The 20,638-nt window shown below is 43.9% G+C and overlaps 1 protein-coding gene across 6 annotated transcripts in view; it reads right to left on the bottom strand.

The window, feature by feature from the left end:
- MYO1C (myosin IC) overlaps window positions 1-20,638 on the bottom strand; it is a 352,367-nt gene that overhangs the window by 52,498 nt on the left and 279,231 nt on the right. For all 6 annotated transcript variants that reach the window (XM_077480547.1, XM_077480549.1, XM_077480545.1 and 3 more), the window contains exons 24-27: window positions 7,255-7,414; window positions 6,423-6,506; window positions 1,083-1,176; window positions 273-328 (exon numbers count right to left, since the gene is read on the bottom strand). In XM_077480547.1, the coding sequence (XP_077336673.1) occupies window positions 273-328; window positions 1,083-1,176; window positions 6,423-6,506; window positions 7,255-7,414 (394 nt within the window). The remainder of the gene's footprint in view (window positions 1-272; window positions 329-1,082; window positions 1,177-6,422; window positions 6,507-7,254; window positions 7,415-20,638) is intronic.

Genomic DNA, 20,638 nt, shown 5'->3' on the forward strand with positions numbered 1-20,638 from the left:
CATTAGCTATGACTAAGCACCATGTTCGGTGTGAAACATGTCAGTGGCTGTGCAGTTAGTCTGTTTACCAGCCTAGATGCTATGATTTTAATTACATTTTTTAAACAAAGTTGAATAATTCGGAGTGTGGCTATCCAGCTACATCTTTTCTACTTCAGTTCCTGTTGCAAACAGAGCCAGCACCCTGTGGAATTGTGGAGACAGCTGTTTTGGGATAAGTAATTACCTTACAGCGGTAATTCTTTGCATATCAGTCAAGAATAAAAATATACCGTTAATGTCTGGCTTTCCAATTGCTGAAGAATTTTAGTGTTGATTTCATCACTTCCTGGAAAGGAAAAACAGGTTATAGTAAATAGAAATATTGTAGAACACAATAGAAAGATCTTGATCAGAATTTAATTGGGCATGTGCTTCCGGTTATACAGCAGCATTATAAAGACTGGCATTTAAAGAGCTAACAAAGAAAAGTACATAGGTAACAAGTGGCCATATATTAACAGAAGTAGCCATAAAAGAGTTGGGGAGTTTCCCACAGTGACCAGATTATTATCGTCCGTGAACATACGGATATCAAATTTCCAACTGGATGCTAACGCAACAAACCATTTTCTATTTACTCCCGTTCATATAAGTATTTTTTAGAATTATGCATTTTAAAATTCTAATATTGCCACCAAAAAAATGCAAAGATTGATCAAGAAGACAGACATCCCTGACAGTGAAGCTTAAGCTGGCCATTGATGGATCGACATTTCGATTTTGTACTGGAGTCAATCCATCGATTGGTTATAGCCACCAGAGGTGATCATTGTATTCTGCCTGTGGAGAATACTCCCCGTTCTCCCTGCCAGCCAACACAATAATATTGCGGGAGAGATCCCCCCCCCATCAACACAGTCAGAATCAAGCAGATTTCTCTCTTTCAACCAGTAGCTGAAAGAAAGAAGATTGATTAATATATCGCCAGCCTTAAAAAGCACTTTGCGTTTCTCCCTATGATATGCAAGAAAAAGTTCAGACATGGAAGAGGGGTTGGCTTTTGACTTTGAGATCTTAATCTACACACATAAATCACTCACCAAGTCGTGTGTTTATAAAAAGCCGTGGAACACTCTGCGGATAATTGTCTTTTTTGTCCTTGAATATTTCACTGGCAACAACTTTCTGTTCCAACTGGATAGGAGGGGGAAGAATAGTCAATATAGTGTAAACCACAAGCATCAGAATAAAAAGAAAATTGTTAGCTGAAAAATATGAGGACAAGAAAACAAAAACACAAGCTGAATAAAGGTAAACTAAAACGCTGCACTTGCAAATGACTGAACTGCAAAATAAACAGAACATAATAGCAGTGGGTATTGGTGAATGCTTCGGTTTGTCCTAGACTTTTTCTTGTGACCTGTTAGGCATGGTGCTTTTCTGTATTTCATTGATTTTAACACATTTAGGCCTCATGCACACGAGACGCAGATGAAACCTCTGTTAAAAAAAAGCTGAAACGCGCGTTTAGAAACGCGCGTTTTGCCGCGTTTGCATGTCGCGTTTAGACGCGTTTAGACGCGTTTGCGTTTAGACGCGTTTATAAAGATAACATCATGTAGACCCTCCCCAAGCTCTCAAAGCATTTTTTTTAACTATTTCTGCTATTTTGATCAGAGTGAGCAGCAGCAGCATAGAGAGCAGTTGTACACTTGCATTTGCCGTGTCACTTGCCACGGCACCTGCCACAAGTTGTGGATTGTCCACTTGCCACGTCACTTGCCACAAGTTGGGGATTGTCCACTTGCCACATCACCTGCCACGTCACCTGCCACAAATTGTGGATTGTCCACTTGCCACGTCACTTGCCACATCACCTGCCACGTCACTTGCCACGAGATGTGGATTGTCCACTTTCCACGTCATCTGCCATGCCACCTGCCACAAGCTGTGGATTGTCCACTTGCCACGTCACCAGCCACATCACCTGCCACAAGTTGTGGATTGTCTACTTGCCGCGTCACTTGCCACATCACCTGCCACGTCACTTGCCATGTCACCTGCCACAAGTTGTGGATTGTTCACTTGCCACGTCACCTGCCACGTCACCTGCCACAAGTTGTGGATTGTCCACTTGCCACGTCACTTGCCACAAGCTGTGGATTGTCCACTTGCCACATCACTTGCCACGTCACCTGCCACATCACTTGCCACGTCACCTGCCACAAGTTTTGGATTGTCCACTTGCCACGTCACTTGCCACGTCAGCTGCCACGTCACTTGCCACGAGATGTGGATTGTCCACTTTCCACGTCATCTGCCATGCCACCTGCCACAAGCTGTGGATTGTCCACTTGACACGTCACCAGCCACATCACCTGCCACAAGTTGTGGATTGTCCACTTGCCACGTGACTTGCCACATCACCTGCCACGTCACTTGCCACATCACCTGCCACAAGTTGTGGATTGTCTACTTGCCGCGTCACTTGCCACTTCACCTGCCACGTCACTTGCCACGTCACCTGCCACAAGTTGTGGATTGTTCACTTGCCACGTCACCTGCCACGTCACCTGCCACAAGTTGTGGATTGTCCACTTGCCACGTCACTTGCCACATGCTGTGGATTGTCCACTTGCCACATCACTTGCCACGTCACCTGCCACGTCACTTTCCACGTCACCTGCCACAAGTTTTGGATTGTCCACTTGCCACGTCAGCTGCCACGTCACTTGCCACATCACCTGCCACGTCACCTGCCACAAGTTGTGGATTGTCCACTTGCCACGTCACTTGCCACATCACCTGCCACGTCACTTGCCACGAGATGTGGATTGTCCACTTGCCATGTCACTTGCCACGTCACCTGCCACGTCACTTGCCACGTCAGCTGCCACGTCACTTGCCACAAGATGTGGATTGTCCACTTGTCACATCACCTGCCACATCACTTGCCACATCACCTGCCACAAGTTGTGGATTGTCCACTTGCCACATCACCTGCCACGTCACCTGCCACAAATTGTGGATTGTCCACTTGCCACGTCACTTGCCACGTCACCTGCCACGTCACTTGCCACGTCACCTGCCACGTCACCTGCCACAAGTTTTGGATTGTCCACTTGCCACGTCACTTGCCACGTCAGCTGCCACGTCACTTGCCACGAGATGTGGATTGTCCACTTTCCACGTCATCTGCCATGCCACCTGCCACAAGCTGTGGATTGTCCACTTGACACGTCACCAGCCACATCACCTGCCACAAGTTGTGGATTGTCTACTTGCCACGTCACTTGCCACTTCACCTGCCACGTCACCTGCCACGTCACCTGCCACAAGTTGTGGATTGTCCACTTGCCACACGCTGTGGATTGTCCACTTGCCACATCACTTGCCACGTCACCTGCCACGTCACTTGCCACGTCACCTGCCACAAGTTTTGGATTGTCCACTTGCCACGTCAGCTGCCACATCACTTGCCACATCACCTGCCACGTCACCTGCCACAAGTTGTGGATTGTCCACTTGCCACATCACCTGCCACGTCACCTGCCACGTCACTTGCCACGTCAGCTGCCACGTCAGCTGCCACAAGATGTGGATTGTCCACTTGTCACATCACCTGCCACATAACTTGCCACATCACCTGCCACAAGTTGTGGATTGTCCACTTGCCACGTCACTCACTTGCCACGTCCCCTGCCACAAGTGGATTGTCCACTTGCCACGTCACCTGCCACAAGTTATGGATTGTCCACTTGCCACGTCACATGCCAGTCACCTGCGACAAGTTGTTGATTTTCCACTTGCCACGTCACCTGCCAAGTCACTTGCCGCGTCACCTGCCAGGTCACTTGCCACGTCACCTGCCACAAGTTGTCTATTGTCCACTTGCCACGTCACTTGCCACTTCACCTGCCACGTCACTTGCCACAAGTTGTCTATTGTCCACTTGCCACGTCACATGCCAGTCACCTGCCACAAGTTGTTGATTTTCCACTTGCCACGTCACCTGCCAAGTCACTTGCCGCGTCACCTGCCAGGTCACTTGCCACGTCACCTGCCACAAGTTGTCTATTGTCCACTTTCCACGTCACTTGCCACTTCACCTGCCACGTCACTTGCCACAAGTTGTGGATTGTCCACTTGCCACATCACTTGCCACCTGCCATGTCACTTGCCACAAGTTGTGGATTGTCCACTTGCCACGTCACTTGCCACAAGTTGTGGATTGTCCACTTGCAATTGCAATTGTTTAAAATATTTTTCTAATGGTTTTTCATCATTTGCAATCATTTTTGAGATTTTTAATGTAAAAAAAAAGGTCACCTTTAAAAACGCATATAAACGCAAACGCGGCTAAACGCGGTAGCGGCGTTTTGCCGCGTTTTGCCGCGTTTTGCGTCTGAAACGCAGAAATTTTTGTTTCTGAACGCATTTTTTTGCTTCTGGAAAAACGAGATTAAACGCAACTGCATATAAACGGAAAAAAACGAGACTGTGTGCATGGACACATAGGATAACATTGAATGAGTTCAGGTGCAGTTGAAAAAACTGTCCAACTGCATCTGAACGCGCGTTTAACTGCGTCTCGTGTGCATGAGGCTTAACACAGACACAGAATAACTGCAGTTTAAGGATTCAAGAAATACAGTCATGCTGGACTTGACAAGTAATTAGACATGCATTTGCTAGAAATATTTGTCATACATAAAAACTACAAATATATACAGCAGCGTTTTAATGTTGCCATCTTTTGTTGGGTATAAAAGAAATAAATATTCCGCGCAAAGGAAAAATTCCAAAACAATGGTTAACCTTAAAAGGAGCTCCTGCCCCTACTATTATACTATCACCTAAGTGAAGTATACTGGATTAAAGAGAAATAAAGTGTATGTATCGCGATGTTCCAATATTCTACTGAAAATTAGTAAATGACACAGTCTGCAAAAAGCAATAGTAGAAATAGGGACACAAAACAGGATGGAGCCAGCTGGCAGTCAAAAACGATTAAAGTGTGACAAGGTGTATAGTTCCAATACACTATATTGCTCCACAATGTGTCCCACCCTCTGGCTGGTGTATGCACTCCTGATGGAATAGAGAAAATATGACCAATGTATATAATAAAAAAATTTATAGAAATTTCAATATATTGGTAAAACTATCAGAGAAACCATTGAATGGACATCAGCGTGTTAGATCCTTAGTATAGTAATAACTAACCTGCAGTTCTCTAAAAGATAATTGATGTTTGTTATCCCTTAACTCATGATCTTCCAAGATGAAAAATTCCTTAGTAGTGAATTGTCCACTAGCACAAAAAAATGTATTATGTGCTCTTAAAGAGGTAAAAAGTATAAATAAAGTGCATAAAAGTAAAAATATAGTGATGCCAATAGAGCATGGGTGAAATCGTGTATGTGCTAAGTCAAACACTTATAAAAGTGTAAGAAAAAGCCGCAAAATGCGTTATACCCTCTGGTGGGTGTTATCGTGAGATATGTTCAAATGCAATAGCTTGAAAACCTTAATACGATTAATCTGTGTGCTAGGCTAAATACCCACATTCATATCGTAAAGAACTATATGAATATCTACTTACACACCAAAAATATATATTGTTAAACCACTTATAAAGTGTCCAGTGCTCAAAAATAAATAGATAAAATGCCCCCTCCTCCACGACTGAAGCAGTGACAGCACTGCGGGGCGAGTTTAGGCAGCGCCACGGTGACAGGTAGGTTAGAGGAGGGAGAGGCGAGCTGCAGTGGTGTTGCAGGGGGTGAGGGCTTGGTGCGGGGTGATACCACTGCACCAATGATCCCCTTCTCTCGCCATGGCAGGCTGTCTGAGCAGTCCTGTATGTCTCACACAGGCACAGCCAGAGCAGAGAGCAGCCGCCTCCCCCTCCTCTCTTTTTATGTATACACGGGGCAGGGGGGTGAGACCTGCTGTGCATGTGCCTCCTGGATGGGGGGGGGGGGGTCTGCACTTAAAGGGGGGCTGTTATAATGTAAAGGGGTGCAGGGTGCTGTGTAACGTAAAGGGGTCCAGAGTGCAAGGTGCTGTGTAATGTAAAGGGGTCCAGAGGTGCGGGTGCTGTGTAGAGGGGGTACACAGTAGTGACAGACATATTGAAGGATGCAGAGGGCACAGTGGGGTGTTTTTATCTTTTAATGTAGGAGGGGGGTGCCAGATATAGGATCTGTCCCGGGTGCCAAATGCTCTAGGTACACCCCTGCCTGCATGAGAACTGATTAAAGGAAAGGAAAACCCCCCTGTACATAGGCATATATATGTGCTTTGCTCAAATTCTATGACTGAGGTTTGCAACTTGAAATCAGATAAAACTGTTAACTTAAATTAGAGATGGAAAAAAACATTCTGGAGACTTTTGTTGAAGATAAACATTTTGTTAGTACTTTAGCTAATGTTACCTGTTGCTTCCATTCAGGGTTAATTCTGCGGCAATACTTCCACACCATGTTGTTCATGCACATTTCCCTTAGGAGCTCAGAGGCCTAGAGAAACCAGAGAGTACAATGACTGTCTGTCTGTCTGACTATCTAAAAGGGGTTTTATGCAAAGCTGCATTGTTAAATCACAAAGGCTTTCCTGGGTACAGAACAATGTGTTCTCTAGAGTTGTAAGAATGAAAATAAAATTATAATCAAACACTACATCGACTGAGTTGGAGCACAAAAAACAAACATCTACAAGCAAGTCAACTTATACCCAAGAAGAAAATACACCATATAGACTGATTTATCCTGTAATTTTATCTTTAGGAATGATGTTAAAACATAGTCTAGAAAAAATTATCAGAAGGGAAAAAAAATTATAAAAAATAAAAAAATAAAAATCACAGCTTTGTCTATGAAACCAGATAATGAAAACATGCAACAAGCAATACCTTTCTTGAAACGTCAAAAAAGGCTCGCAAGTTAACGTTGTAATATTGCAACTATAGTAATTGAAAATACAAAAGTTTATGTACGGTAGTAAGTAATCCATCTTCCATATTGTCAGACATTTCAGGCCAGGGAAAGGAAACCCAGAGATACCACTGACTGAACATATTTGGAGATAGTTATGTGTGTTTAATGAAAACTCCCTGAAACGACATGCAATTATGTTGATATAATGTCCCTTCTTACACAATATTGGCAGACCTTCACAGCTCTGCTTCTTTGAGAAATCAATATTGCTTGTAGCATATACTTAGCTAAGCTGTTTCACCACTGAACAGAAGGCACTTTGTCAGCTCACCTCTCTGAGCGATGGAGGTGGCACAGGCCAGGACTTGTCCAGCACACTCTTTGGCTGATTCCGATAGAGGGTCATAAGGAAAGAGTAGCGAATGTAGTCCAGGAAGTACTCATTCTCAGTGCAACGGGGTTGATTGCGGTAAATGAAGCCTTTGATAAAACTGTAGACAGATAAATAAAAAAATAAAAAAATAATAATTCAAAGTGTTTTCAACATAGGCACATACACATTACGTTACTGCACGTACAGTGCCTTTCAAAAGTATTCACCCCCCATGACATTTTTCGTGTCTTGTTTCATCACAACCTGGAATTAACATGGATTTGTTTGAGGATTGGCATCATTTAATTTACAGAACATGCCCACAACTTTGCTTCACAATAAATAAAAAAAAAACAAAAAAAAAAAAAACTTCTCACAACAAATAGGATAAAATAACTATTGACCCCCATTAAGTCAATACTTTGTAGAGCCACCTTTTGCAGATATCACAGCTCCAAGTCACTTTGGATAAGTCTCTATGAGCTTGCCTCATCTTGCCACTGGGATTTTTTTCCCATTCCTCCTTGCAAAACTGCTCCAGCTCCTTCAAGTTGGATGGTTTGCGCTTGTGAACAGCAATCTCAGTCTGACGACAGATTTTATATTGGATGGAGGTCTGGGCTTTGACTAGGCCATTCCAACACATTTAGATGTTTCCCCTTAAAGTGGAAGTAAACCCTCCTATCGTTTTCAGCCAAGGAAGCTGCCATCTTGGCCTCCCTTTAATCTTTAACTGCCATGAAGCTGCACATGCGATCAGTTATGACACCAGCCATTGGATGGTTTGACAGCTTGGTTGAGAGCACAACCAATGTGACAGTTAACATTTCCGGCATGCCATGTTTTTTCAAACTGTTAGATCGATGGGTTTACTTCCGCTTTAAACCACTCAAGTATTGTTTTAGTAGTGTGTTTGGGGTCATTGTCCTGCTGGAAGGTGAACCTCCGTCCTAGCCCTAAATTATACACAAAGTTGTACAGGTTTTGCTCAAGAATATCCCTGTATTTAGCACCATCCATCTTTTCCTCAACTCTGACCAATTTCCTAGTGCAGACTGCTGAAACACATCCCCACAGGATGCTGCCAGCACCATGTTTCACTGTAGGGATGGTGTTCTTTGGGTGTTGTGAAGGGTTTGCACCAGACATAGCGTTTTCTTTGATGGCCAAAAAGTTAAATTTTAGTCTCATCAGACCAGAGCACCTTTACGTACACACAAAAGGTGCCATTTTGTTTTTTGCTGAAAGTAATTGTCATCCTATGTACAGATATTCCAGTCTCTGCTGTTGAACTCTGCAGCTCCTCTAGGGTTATCTGAGGTCTCTGTGCTGCCTCCAATTAATTGCCTCCTTGCCCGGTCTGTGCTTTTTGGTGTGTGGCCATCTCTTGGCAGGTTTGCCATCGTGCCATGTTCTTTTCATTTGGCTATGATAGATTTGATGGTGATCCTAAGGATCAAAGATTTGGATTTTTTTTTTTATAACCTAACCCTGACTTGTACTTTGCAATAACATTGTCCCTTACTTGTTTGGAGAGTTCCTTGGTCTTCATGGCAGTGTTTGGTTAGTGGTGCCTCTTGTTTAGGTGTTACAGCCTCTGGGGACTTTCAAAAAGGTGTGTATTTGTAATGACAGACCATGTGACAATTAGATTGCACACAGGTGGACATTTCACCATTTATGTGACTTCTGAAGGTAATTGGTTGCACCACAGCTTTTTATAGGCTTCATAACAAAGGGGTGAATATATACATGCCTATTATCAGTTTTTTATTTCTGAAAAATAATTGTATGTATATATTTTTCTAATTTTAAATTCGCCAACTTAGACTATTGTGTTCTGATCCATCACATATAATTCAGATAAAAAAAAAAAAAAAATGAACTAAAGGCTGTAGTGTAACAAAATAGGTAAAAAGCCAAGAGGGGTAAATACTTTTGCAAGGCACTGTATCTGCCCGATAAATTATCTTTTTTAAATACGTTTTTATACAACCAGACAGTTAAGGTTCCATACAGTATCAAAACAGTATATGAAAAGATCCATACGAATATATTGATACCCGGTACTCAGTATAAATTTACCGGAACACAGTTTGTACAAAATATACAAGCACCAGTTGTGCTCCCCCTCCCCCAATACCTACTGCGTACCTACAATGCACCTCAGAGCCTGGCAAGTACCATTTTTACCCCTACCAATCCCCCCCCCCAGATAGAAGTAAACAAAATCAACCACCCCAGGTCCGACAAGCGTGTTATACTACACCCATAACAAATGGGCACCCCAGCTTAGCCCTTCTCAAAGACCTTCAAATATTCCCCCCCCCCCCCTCTAACGTGTCAGTAGAGTCTACCATCAGGGCTGGCTCCGATCTAGAAAAAAAGCAGAAGAATTGACTGCTAATAGAAGAGAGGACTGTGCTGTACGCGCACCACCAGAGAGGGAGCCGCACTGTACGCGCACCACCAGAAAGGGAGCCGCGCTGTAGCGCACCACCAGAGAGGGAGCCGCGCTGTATGCGCACCTTCAGAGAGGGAGCCGCGCTGGACCCGCACCACCAGAGAGGGAGCCACGCTGTACCCCTATTCCCACACCACCAGAGAGGGAGCCACGCTGTACCCGTACCACCAGAGGGAGCCATGCTGTACCTGCACCATCAAAGGGGGAGAAAGATGGAGCCACTGCCAGGGTACAGACGTGCTACACTACTGACCAGAGTCGTCCAGGGAAACCCAGAGTGAGTGAACGATCGCTGGTTCTGGTAAGAGGGTCTGTCGGCCATTATCCATTACTGTTCCTAGGGTCTGAGCATAGGAAGTGTCTAACCTGCTATCCTCTAGGCCTTATTGATTGCCACAATGAGCTCTAACGCTGTGTTTCCAATCCAAAAGGGGGGAGGGGGTAACAATTTTTACAGCACCAAGTGACACCAACCCTAGTGACGCCACCGCTTTAGTCTTAGTAGCAGGGCTGATCGGGTACAGTCAGCTTGCCATCTCCAAGCTGGTCACCTCTGATTATTGCTGAATGCCTGTCTCTGTGGCTCCCCTACACCTACTTCGACCTCTACACACTGCCCTACCGATTACTCATTGAACATTTGATTTTATATACATATACCTTCTGACCTAGATGGATTATTAGATCTTCCCAAACATGCCATCACTCTCTATGATGCTGTCAAATGGTCCTGCTTTTCCACAGTTTTGAATGATCATTGATCTTTTTAAGATTGGTACCAGAGCATGCATTTTGTTAGCACACAGTCCTATATTAAACTATGTATTCCATTTTTTTATTTTATTTTTTTAATGTATTTACTTTGTATAATTGTTTATTTTGATATACTTTTTTTTATTGTAGTGATCAGTCCACACCTACAGTGTTCATAGCAAAAGAATCTCCTGAAGAAGCCTTAACAGGCGAAACATGTAGAGAACAATTTACACGCATAGTGGTATCTGTTACTGATCATTTTATCCTTGTTTATGGATTTTTTTAATTGAATAAAATAGGATTTTTAAAACAGCTTACCTTTAAAAATCCTTTTCTTTGATGTACATCAGGGGACACAGAGCCATAGTAATAACTATGTGGGTTATATCGGACCATCAGGTGCTGGACACTGGCACGCCCCTTAAGGCGTGAACTTACCCCATATAACCCCTCCCATTACTGGGAGTCCTCAGTTTTGTAGCCAAGCAATCAAAGTGTATAAGAAGAAGAAGGGAGGGACCTCCGTTTCCCCTGATGTACATCAAAGAAAAGGATTTTATAGGCAAGTTATTTTAAAAATCCTATTTTCATTTCTTACATCAGGGGACACAGATCCATATTAATAACTATGTGGGATGTCCCATAGCAATTGCAACTGAAGGGGAAGGGGGAGACAGAATCAAGGAAACAGGAGGCCAGAGGACTCATACTGCAGCCTGCAGTGTATGCTGTGCCCAAAGGCAATATACTCATGACCTTTAATATCGATTTGATAAAATCGGACAAACGTCTGAACCAAAGACCAGGTTGTGGCCTTACAGATCTGAGCCATAGAGGCCTGATGATGCACCACCCAAGAGGCACTAAGCGCCCTGGATGAGTGTGCTCTTAATCTGAGAAGGAAGAATTTTCTTCTTTAAGCTGAAGCTTGATCAATCACTTGACAAATCCATTTGGAAAATAGTGGATCTTGATGTTGCCTGTCCATATCTTGGACCCTCTGGCAGTACAAACAAAACCCGTGTTTTGCGAACCTGAGCAGTCGCCTTTAAATAGATTCTGATCGCTCTTACTACATCAAGAGACTGTAGTAAGAGCGATCTGGATCTGGGCGCGAATAGGTCCATGTCTGGAGTACCCCATCTAACATATTGCTGGGAAGAAGTCGGGGGGGAGGGGGGGGGGGGGAAGAGATAATTTTCCCGGAAAGAATTGTTGGCGTCTTAAGTAGTACGCCTGAAATATTACAATTGCCGATAGGCAAGGAGTTTTGTGTTCTGCCAAAGCTAGAACATTATTCACCTCTTTTTGGGCTGCACAACTTCTCGTGCCTCCCCTGGTGATCGATGTAAGCTACTGCCGTGGCTCCGTCAGACTGAATCCTATCAGGACAGTCCCATAATCTGACCGCCAAGTTTCTATGGCCAGATGTACCGATTGGAACTTCCAACAAAATTGATAGGCAAGGTCCTCTAATCTGGACCATCTCCCCTGGACATTTGTTAACACCTTGCAGGATAAAAAAAGTCCCTCCTGCTGGATAACAGCCACCAATTTAGGCTCTGACCTATGTTGGGAGCCAAGCGTATTGGAAACAAACAAGGCCTAAATCCACTTTATTCCAGACCGACAGGATGGTGTCTTGAAGCAGTCTTTGAATAAAACTGCGCGTAAGGGACGGCCCTGAAGGAGGCCACCATTTTCCCTAAAAAATCTCCTGCAGCCGAATGAAGGAATTTTCCTTTATCCTGATAAGTTGAATTAGTCCTACAATGGAACAGATTCACGTCTGGGGTAAGAATACCTTATTTTGTATGGTATCTATAACCAGTCCCCAAGTAACCTCCTTGATTGTTTTAAGGAGAATCTTCCTAGGCTGAGAATCCAACCTAGAGATTTCAGATATCTACAAGCTGAGATCAGACTCCGTTTTTAGACCTGAGACTGAATGATCTATTAAAAGTAGATCCTTATAATAGGCTAGGACCGTTATGCCTTGAGACCTTAACCTGGCTAAAGCAGGCGTCAGAATCTTTCAGAATACTCGTAGTGCTGTGGCTAAGCCAGATGGCAGTGCCACGATTTAAAAAATAATTTTATATTTCAAATCGCTGAAATTTCTGGTAAGTGGGAAACTTTGGCACATGGAGATATGCAACCCCCCACCTTGCAGAATGGACACAGCCGATCTAATTCTGAAAGGATCGGATGTTCAAGTGCCGATTCAGATCTCCGAGATCTACCTCTGTTTGGCTGAGGGGTGTCTAGGGGTACTAGAGCCACATAAAAAAAATTTAAGACTATTAAGTCTTTGGTCTTATTTTTTCCATCATACTTACCTGTAAAATCCTTTTGAGTACATCGTGGGACACAGGGCGAGGCTATTATTCCTTGCTTACTGGGACGTCCCAGAGCAATAGCCTTAAGGGGAGGGAGACATCCTGCCAAAACAATAGCCATCATAGCTTTGGAAGCTGCCTGCCCTATCTTGGGTCATTCTGGTAAAATAAAGTGCGATCCTCAGCTCTCCGCAGATCTAGACATATAAACTGACTGCTCGCACTACATCCAAAGGAGTGCAGCCATTTCTCTTCCAGCTGAGAGAAAAAAGGCAAAACAATGTCCAGATTCAAAGTCCGACACCACTTTTGGCAAAAAAAAATGGAACATGTCATAACACGACCCTGTGATTGGAAGGATCAAGTAAGGTCCCCCGCACAAAAGGGCAGCCAACTCCAACACCCTTCTAGCCAAGGAGATGGCCATCAGGAAGGCTAGCTTGCGTGACAGCAAGACTAATGGAATTTCCTTGATGGGCTCAAACTGTTGTTTCTGTAACAGAGTAACCGGTTTGGATACACAGGTGACCTAATGGGGGGAAGCAAATGAGCTACTCTCAGCATAAAGGTTCAGATCAGTGAAAGGGAGGCTAAGGGCCTTTGGACCCCTAATTGTACTCAAAGCCAATCTGATTTCCACAGCTGACTGTGGAAAATAATTCTCTCAATAACGACTGTAAATTGGGGTGGAATATAGGACCTTGAGACAGTAGATCGGGGTGGTTGGGAGGGGTCCATGGCCCATCTATTGCCAGTCTCACAATCTCTGGGAACCAGGGCCTTCTGGGCCAGGCTGGTGCCACCAGGATGACTAGAATGCCCTCTCTCCGAATCCTGTGCAACAAATGTGGAAGGGGAGGGATCGGGGGGAAAGCATAAACCAGGGAGAACTGGTTCCATGGAACTACTAGAGCATCTGCTCTGATGAACAAGGGATCCCTTGTTCTGGACACAAACTGTTAGCTTGTTAAACCTGGAGGCCAATAGGTCAACCTATGGCCATCCCCAAATGCTGGCAGATTTCCCGAAACACGTTCAGGTGTAGGGAGCATTCCCCCTGGTGGGCGAGAATCTGCCTTCCAGTTCTATACTCCTGGGATATGGACCGCCGATAAAACCGGCACATGTCCTTCTGCCCAGGTTAATATGTGGTTCACCTCCTCCTGGTACCACCGTGGTGGTTGATATAGGCCACTGCCGTGGCATTGTTGGGTTGAACCCTGATGGGGCAGTCCTGAAGTTCCACTGTCCAGGACCGTAGTGTCAGACGTACCGTCCAGAGCTTGCCCAGGATGTTGATGGGCAGGCTCTGCCCTTGACCATCTCCCCTGAGCACTTGGGTCACTCCCCAGACCGGGAAACTAGGTCTGTGGTCAGTACTCTCCAAGACACCAGGAGGAAGGATCTTCCCTTTTGCAGGTTCGGATCCTGCAACCACCAGCTTAGGCTTAAGTGTGCCCAGGGAAATAAAGCCATGAGGTAATCCAGGGTTTGTGCTCTCCTGTTCCAAGACAACAAGAGGTCTTGTTGTATAGGCCTGGAATGGAATTGAGCGTAGGGAACTGCCTCGAAGGAGGACACCATCCTACCCAGAAGACTCATACAGAGCCAAATGGAGGATTTCCTGGTGCCCCTTACCGGACGCACCTGATCCTTCAGGGTACAGATCTTTACGGGTGGCAGAAATACTTTTACCTGAACTGTAACCAGGCACAGGAGTCACCTCTTGCCACTCCTCTGGGTAGGTTCACAAGCGTGGTCATCCGTCTCCCTCACCATGGAAGCCATCTAACATTTGAAGCCATATACCTCCCCAATAAACACCACCTCAAAGTGGCCTTAAAATGTTTTCCACTGAAGCAATCGTGACCCACTGTCCCCATTCTCCACTCAATAATGACAAATAACCTGCATGCATGTGATCTTCAGAAATCACTCTGGGCAGATAATGGACTGAATCAAAACAGACCCAACCCCCCTCCTCAGCCAGTATGATGTCCTTTCTGGATAACGACTTGTGCGTCTCAGAGTGACAAGAATATTCCTTAATAGGGTGTTTATAGCTCCGAATATCCTGAAATCCATTAGGTAGACAACCACACCGCAATGAGGGCAGGAGAGCCAACAGATCCCATCCTCCTATCCAGGGAGGGATGTGCCACTGCGTTAAAATCTCTCAAAATAATTCTTCCCTTGAGCGACCGCCAAGGAGGCTTTAAGCAGGTCATCCAAATGCATAATCAAGAAGAGGTACATAGACATTGGCCAGAGTTGAAAGAAAAAAAAATGCCACACTTTGATAACCAAAACATAGTGCCTATATGGGTCTGTTTTAACTGCATGTATAGATAGGGGGAGCACCTTCTTCACCAACGTCTAATACATGCCCCTAGCATATGAGGGAAAAAGTAGCATGATGAGCCCTTTTTGAAGAGAGAATCCTGGAGCCCTGTAAATTAGTCTATTGCAAGAAAATCACATGTGGTTTATACTTTGAGATATTTAAACATCAAGGAGCATATGAATTGTAAGTGAACTCCATGGACGTGTTAGGATACCATGCAGAGAGTTAACCCCCAATCGCTTGCAACGAAGGAGAATGTCACACAGAAACATTAAAAAAGGACCACAATAAACAAACATTCTACGCCTGCCAGAGCTCCAGGATCCCACATCAGCGGGTACATAGCAATGAGTAACAGTGACATTAAGTAAAGCACACACACTTCCAGGACCATAAGAAACTAACTCAAGTCCAAACAATAACTGTAAGCAAAACAAAGCCCCATAACCCAGCACCAAGCCCAAACTTGACACATGCTTCATGTCCGTAACCAAAAACTGTGAATAGGAAACAGAGGTGAGACTCCAGAGGGAATCTCACGGGCCTGTAAAGGCCTACGGCACCAGTTACAGTACATTCAAAAGTCCTTTAAAAAGGAGCACATAGTGAATTGGTAAAAAATAAAAATGAAAAAATGAAAAATTTTAAGCATGTAAACCGTATAGAAAATAAGTAAAATATACTGATCAGAAGACAGTCTCAAAGCATCAAATAAATAAATAAATCAGGAGCAGAGTACAAAAGAGACAGGGCCTTATAAAACCAGCAACCTTGGCCAGTAGTGACACAATTAACTTGAAAAAAACACGCCCACTTCTTCATGCAGCAAAAAAAAAAGAACCAACAACAACTTCAGGGAGGCCGTGGGGAAGTACCTCCGCGTGGGCTGTGACAAGCATCCCAGCCATCTAGAAGATGCAGTGAGGGTTACGAAAATATGGGCTTTCCCCCCTATCCACCATCCACAGTTTAGCTGGGTTCAGCATGCTGTAGACCAGTGATTCTCAACCTCAGTCCCCAAGTACCCACAAGGGGCCATGTTTTGCTGAACTTCACTTAAATAAAATAGCTCTTAATACCGGGTCATTGATATTGATTTAAAGCAGCTGTGCAAAGTAAAGGAAAACCTCAAAACATGGCCCGTTGGGGGTACTTGAGGACTGAGGTAGAGAACCACTGCTGTAGACCATATTAAGATCTGAGACGCTTTTTCACTTGCTGAAAACAAGCCCACTGCTTCTGGGTAGCATATGACAGCTGTTAAATTCCAGCGGAGAACAATTTTTCACAGCACTTAGGAGGTTTTTCCGGTCATGAAAATGCAGGATTTTTGCAATCATGGGACGAGGGATCACCTGAAAGACTTTTTCCTAGCTGCAATTCGATGGGCCCGTTCAATGGCAAACAGGCGGGTGAAGGTGGCCACCTCCATGTTTGCCTTAAGCCATCCCTCCAGGAAATCTTAAAGTTGCCGACCCTCCACAAAGCCCACCAGTCTGATAGTATTTCTGCACATATGATCTCCCATATCCACCATTTTCAAAGCAAGCTCAGAAAGGGGCTTTTTAGCAATCTGGGCTGCAGTGTCTAGGAGTCTGACCGTATCTTCAAAAGTACTTAAATGTTGCTCTGCAGTAGCCATTCACTCCCTCACTTTCTGTGCATCCTGCTTCAGAAAGGAGAATTCAAGCTTCAGGCCTCTAAAAGATCTGTTAGTGTAGATTGACAGAGTTGTATGGTGGCCATAATTTGTCTTAGTGAGGGTTCAGGTTCTCCCTCCCCCACCTTCTCACATATATCAGCCCAGGTGTCAAGCCTGTCCAGTGATTTACCTCTGATTTTCAGTCTGTTCTGTGTGGGCAAAGGACTCACACCCCCTGTCCTCGGCCTTCATGGCACTATCCATTGGCTGCATGCTCCATAGCTCCACATCTGCGACCTCATGGCTGCCAGGACCGTTTAGGGATTAGCAGGATAACCTAGCAAGCCCATCTCCTGGTGGTTTAGCAGCAGTTTGCTCGTATTTGACCATCGCCGCAGTCCCCAGCTGATCACCAAGCCAAAAGGAGTAGACAACAAGTACCCCGTTCACAGGATCTCCCCAGGATCTGAGACTATCAGACTGAGCTAACTCTCCATGCTGCTCACATGTCCAGAGCTGGCTCCGCTCCCTGTCCATTATTTAATGTTACCACATATTTGGTTAATAAACTAATTTTACAGTAAATTCAATTAAGCAGTTTAACTGAAATTTGGGCATTGTGGTATTCACCTGCAAAGATCCCAACTGTCCCTGATTTGGAACAAAGTCCCTTTGTCCTCATCATTTGTCCCTTATTTTGGTTTGATCTATATAGTTGTAAATAAAATGCACTATTTAGCTTTTAAAAAGTGTTTCACCTTTTATCCAATTTCTAAATGACTGCATTTGTAAATTTTAAAAGCCAGTATAAAAGGTTTAAAAAAACAAAAAACAAAACAAAAAAAAACACACACACACACACACACACACACACACACACACACACTTGCGGCTTTATTTGTAGAATTCTCCTTTAAGTGGGTGTGACAGGGTGTGTGTCCTATGCCTACATACTTTTGCTCACAGGTGTCCCTTGTTCCCATCCCAAAAAGTTGGGAGGTATGCACCTGGAGTACACACAACATAGGTTAGCTAAAACAGCATCTTGTAAAGCCAATTTCCAGCTTTGCTTCCACTTTAAATATTGTTTATTACAGGTACTTATATAGCGCCGTCAATTTAGGCAGCGCTTTACACATATATTGTACATTCACATTAGTCCCTGCCCTCAAGGAGCCTACAATCTAAGGTGCCTAACTCACATTCATACATAAACATACTAGGGCCAATTTAGACAGGAGTCAGTTAACCTACCAGCATGTCTTTGAACTGTGGGAGGAAACTGAAGTACCTGGAAGAAACCCACAAAGGCACAGGGAGAACATGCAAACTCCAGGCAGGTAGTGCCATGGTTGGGATATGAAACGGCCCTAGTGCTTCTAGGCAGAAGTGCTAACTGCTTAGCCAATGTGATAGTTTGCTTGGGCTAAGCGGACACGTGCGACTGCTGGTCATGCTGTATAAAGCCTCAGCTACATACAGCACTGTCTACCAACTATAGGATACAAATATTTCCACGCTTGGAACAAAATTCAGTCAGGCTGAACAACACTTAGCCATCCATAGGCAGTTTTGTTTTCTCTGAATGAATACAAAGCTTCCTCTGATTGGCTAAGGTGGGTGAATGATGCCACAAATCTCCACATCAGCCAAATCAGAGGAAGCTTTATATTCATTCACAGAATACAATGCCTATGAATGGCTCAGCACTGACCATTTTGTTCTGTGTATGAAACAGGGTGTTCTCCCATAGCCAAAATGCAAGGCTGTATACTGTATGTAGCTGAGCCACAGCAGGCACACCTGTTAGTATAGGAAATAATTCTATTGGGCCAGCTTGGACGAAAAGCAAGGCTGGAATTCCGCTTTAATATGAAATATTCAACCAATGTAAAGACTGCATGGACAATCACTGAAATACTATGTGTGCTCAGTTAAACAACAAAAAAAAGAAGTTAAAAGCAGGACATGGTGGACAAGGGTTATTTGTCAGCACTTTACAATTATGTAAACTGATGTATGTGGCTGGACAGGAATGCCCATTACTGTTATCAAGCTCTATGATCTGGAACATTATTTATACATTTTATATGCAGGAGATTTATTCCTTCCCATTTTATCAGTAGACATTCCACTGCTAGGTGAATTTGTGAGGGCATAAAACTGGGGTCACTTCCTTTCATAGGTAGATTTTATGCAAAGATCTCTTCTTAACATCTCTAAATATAAATAAAAAAAGGTTTACAGACGAGTGATGTCAGAAAAAGATCAAGTGCTACCCCTTTTAGTTTTTTTCCCCCTTTTTTCTAAACATAGAACCAAGTTCATCCCAAACATTTTTAAATTCACTTGTTTACGGACTCACTAGTTGCTGGATGTCTGTTTCAAATGTCAACACATTTTTTGGCAAATGCCAAGGCTAGTTTTGAACTTTCCTCCTGTTAGTTTGAAGTCATGCGGCTGCATTCTTGATCTTAGCTTCATATTAAAAATACTGCATTTGAACTTTATTCACATCCTTAATATGATAAGGGGGTAGGGTGCCTGGTCCCCAACCAGGCCTCCCAGAGGAGTAGGGCAATTGTACTATATCAGTACAGGTGTAATGGGGGTGAGCTCAAGTATATAGGCAATTATATAAAATACAAAAGTTTATGAAATACAAAATCAATAACACATAGCGAGCATTAAATAAAAAAATGTAAAATTTTAAATTGTAACAATCCATGCATATCACCAGGATAATGATCCTCTAACGGGCAAGATCACAGTGGGATAGTTGATCATGGATAACATCTAAACTAAGGGGAGACTATAAAAGAACAATGTGCTGGAATTTGAATAGAATAAGGCAGATAAAAAGGTGAACCATGTACTTGGAGGAAACTAAAAAATATGGGAAAGTGACTAAAGTGATTCAATTTGATGGAAAACTACAAGGAAAAAAAGATGTGACTGTGAAGGTCAAGTTGGGTAAAAAGCAACGCATAATGAGTGAAGGTGTGAAAGGAATTGATTAATTAAATGTGATGTGTGGGGTCTTTTCAACCTCAACCTAAGGAGAAAGGGGAAACAAAAAAAAAAAACAAAAAAAGAAAAGTTGGAAGGCAAAGGGGTATATAAAGGGGGATAGAGAAGGTGGGCGATTGAAAGGAGAAAGGTAGGAATAAGGGAGAGAAAAAGGAGGGGGGGGGAGAAGGAAAGGAAAAGGGGAAAAACAGGGGGGAGGGAGAATGAAGAGGAAAGGGTGGGGAGGGAAAAAGGGGGGGGGGGGAGTTGTAGATTGGGGGTCTTTGTTTTGAATGGGTATGGAAACTGCAACAGGGGGAGAAGAGTGTGAAAAAGGAAAGGGAAGGGAAGGGAAGAGAAGAGAAGAGTGGGGGGGGGGGGGGGGGGGCCTGTGGTTGGTGAGGGAAGGGAAAAGGAAAGGGAAAGAGAAAAAAAAAAAAAGGAAAGGTGGAAAGAGAAAAGGAAAACAGAAAAACTAAGGAAGGAAGGGAGATTGCAACAAAAAAAAATCCAAGTAAAAGTGAATAAAAGTGTATATATGAAATGAGACATGGTATATTCCTTATATCAAAACACAGCAAATTGGAGGACCTGGGAAGGAAAGGGAGGGGGGGTCCCACTAGGAAGGAGGGTAATTATATGTAGCAGCAATATTAAGCACCCTAGGATAGTAGAGGGTGACCGCACAGTGATGTGCAACACTCCCAACCCAGATAGCCTATGGAGAGAAACACCCAGATAAATAAGTTTGCCTATTGTCAGTTCCCTCAAACAGGGGAGGCTGAACA

This window comes from Lithobates pipiens, unplaced genomic scaffold (genome assembly GCF_037356315.1).
Source record: "Lithobates pipiens isolate NorthernLeopardFrog02 unplaced genomic scaffold, aLitPip1_a1.2 Scaffold_16, whole genome shotgun sequence".
NCBI classification, from domain to species: Eukaryota; Metazoa; Chordata; class Amphibia; order Anura; family Ranidae; genus Lithobates; species Lithobates pipiens.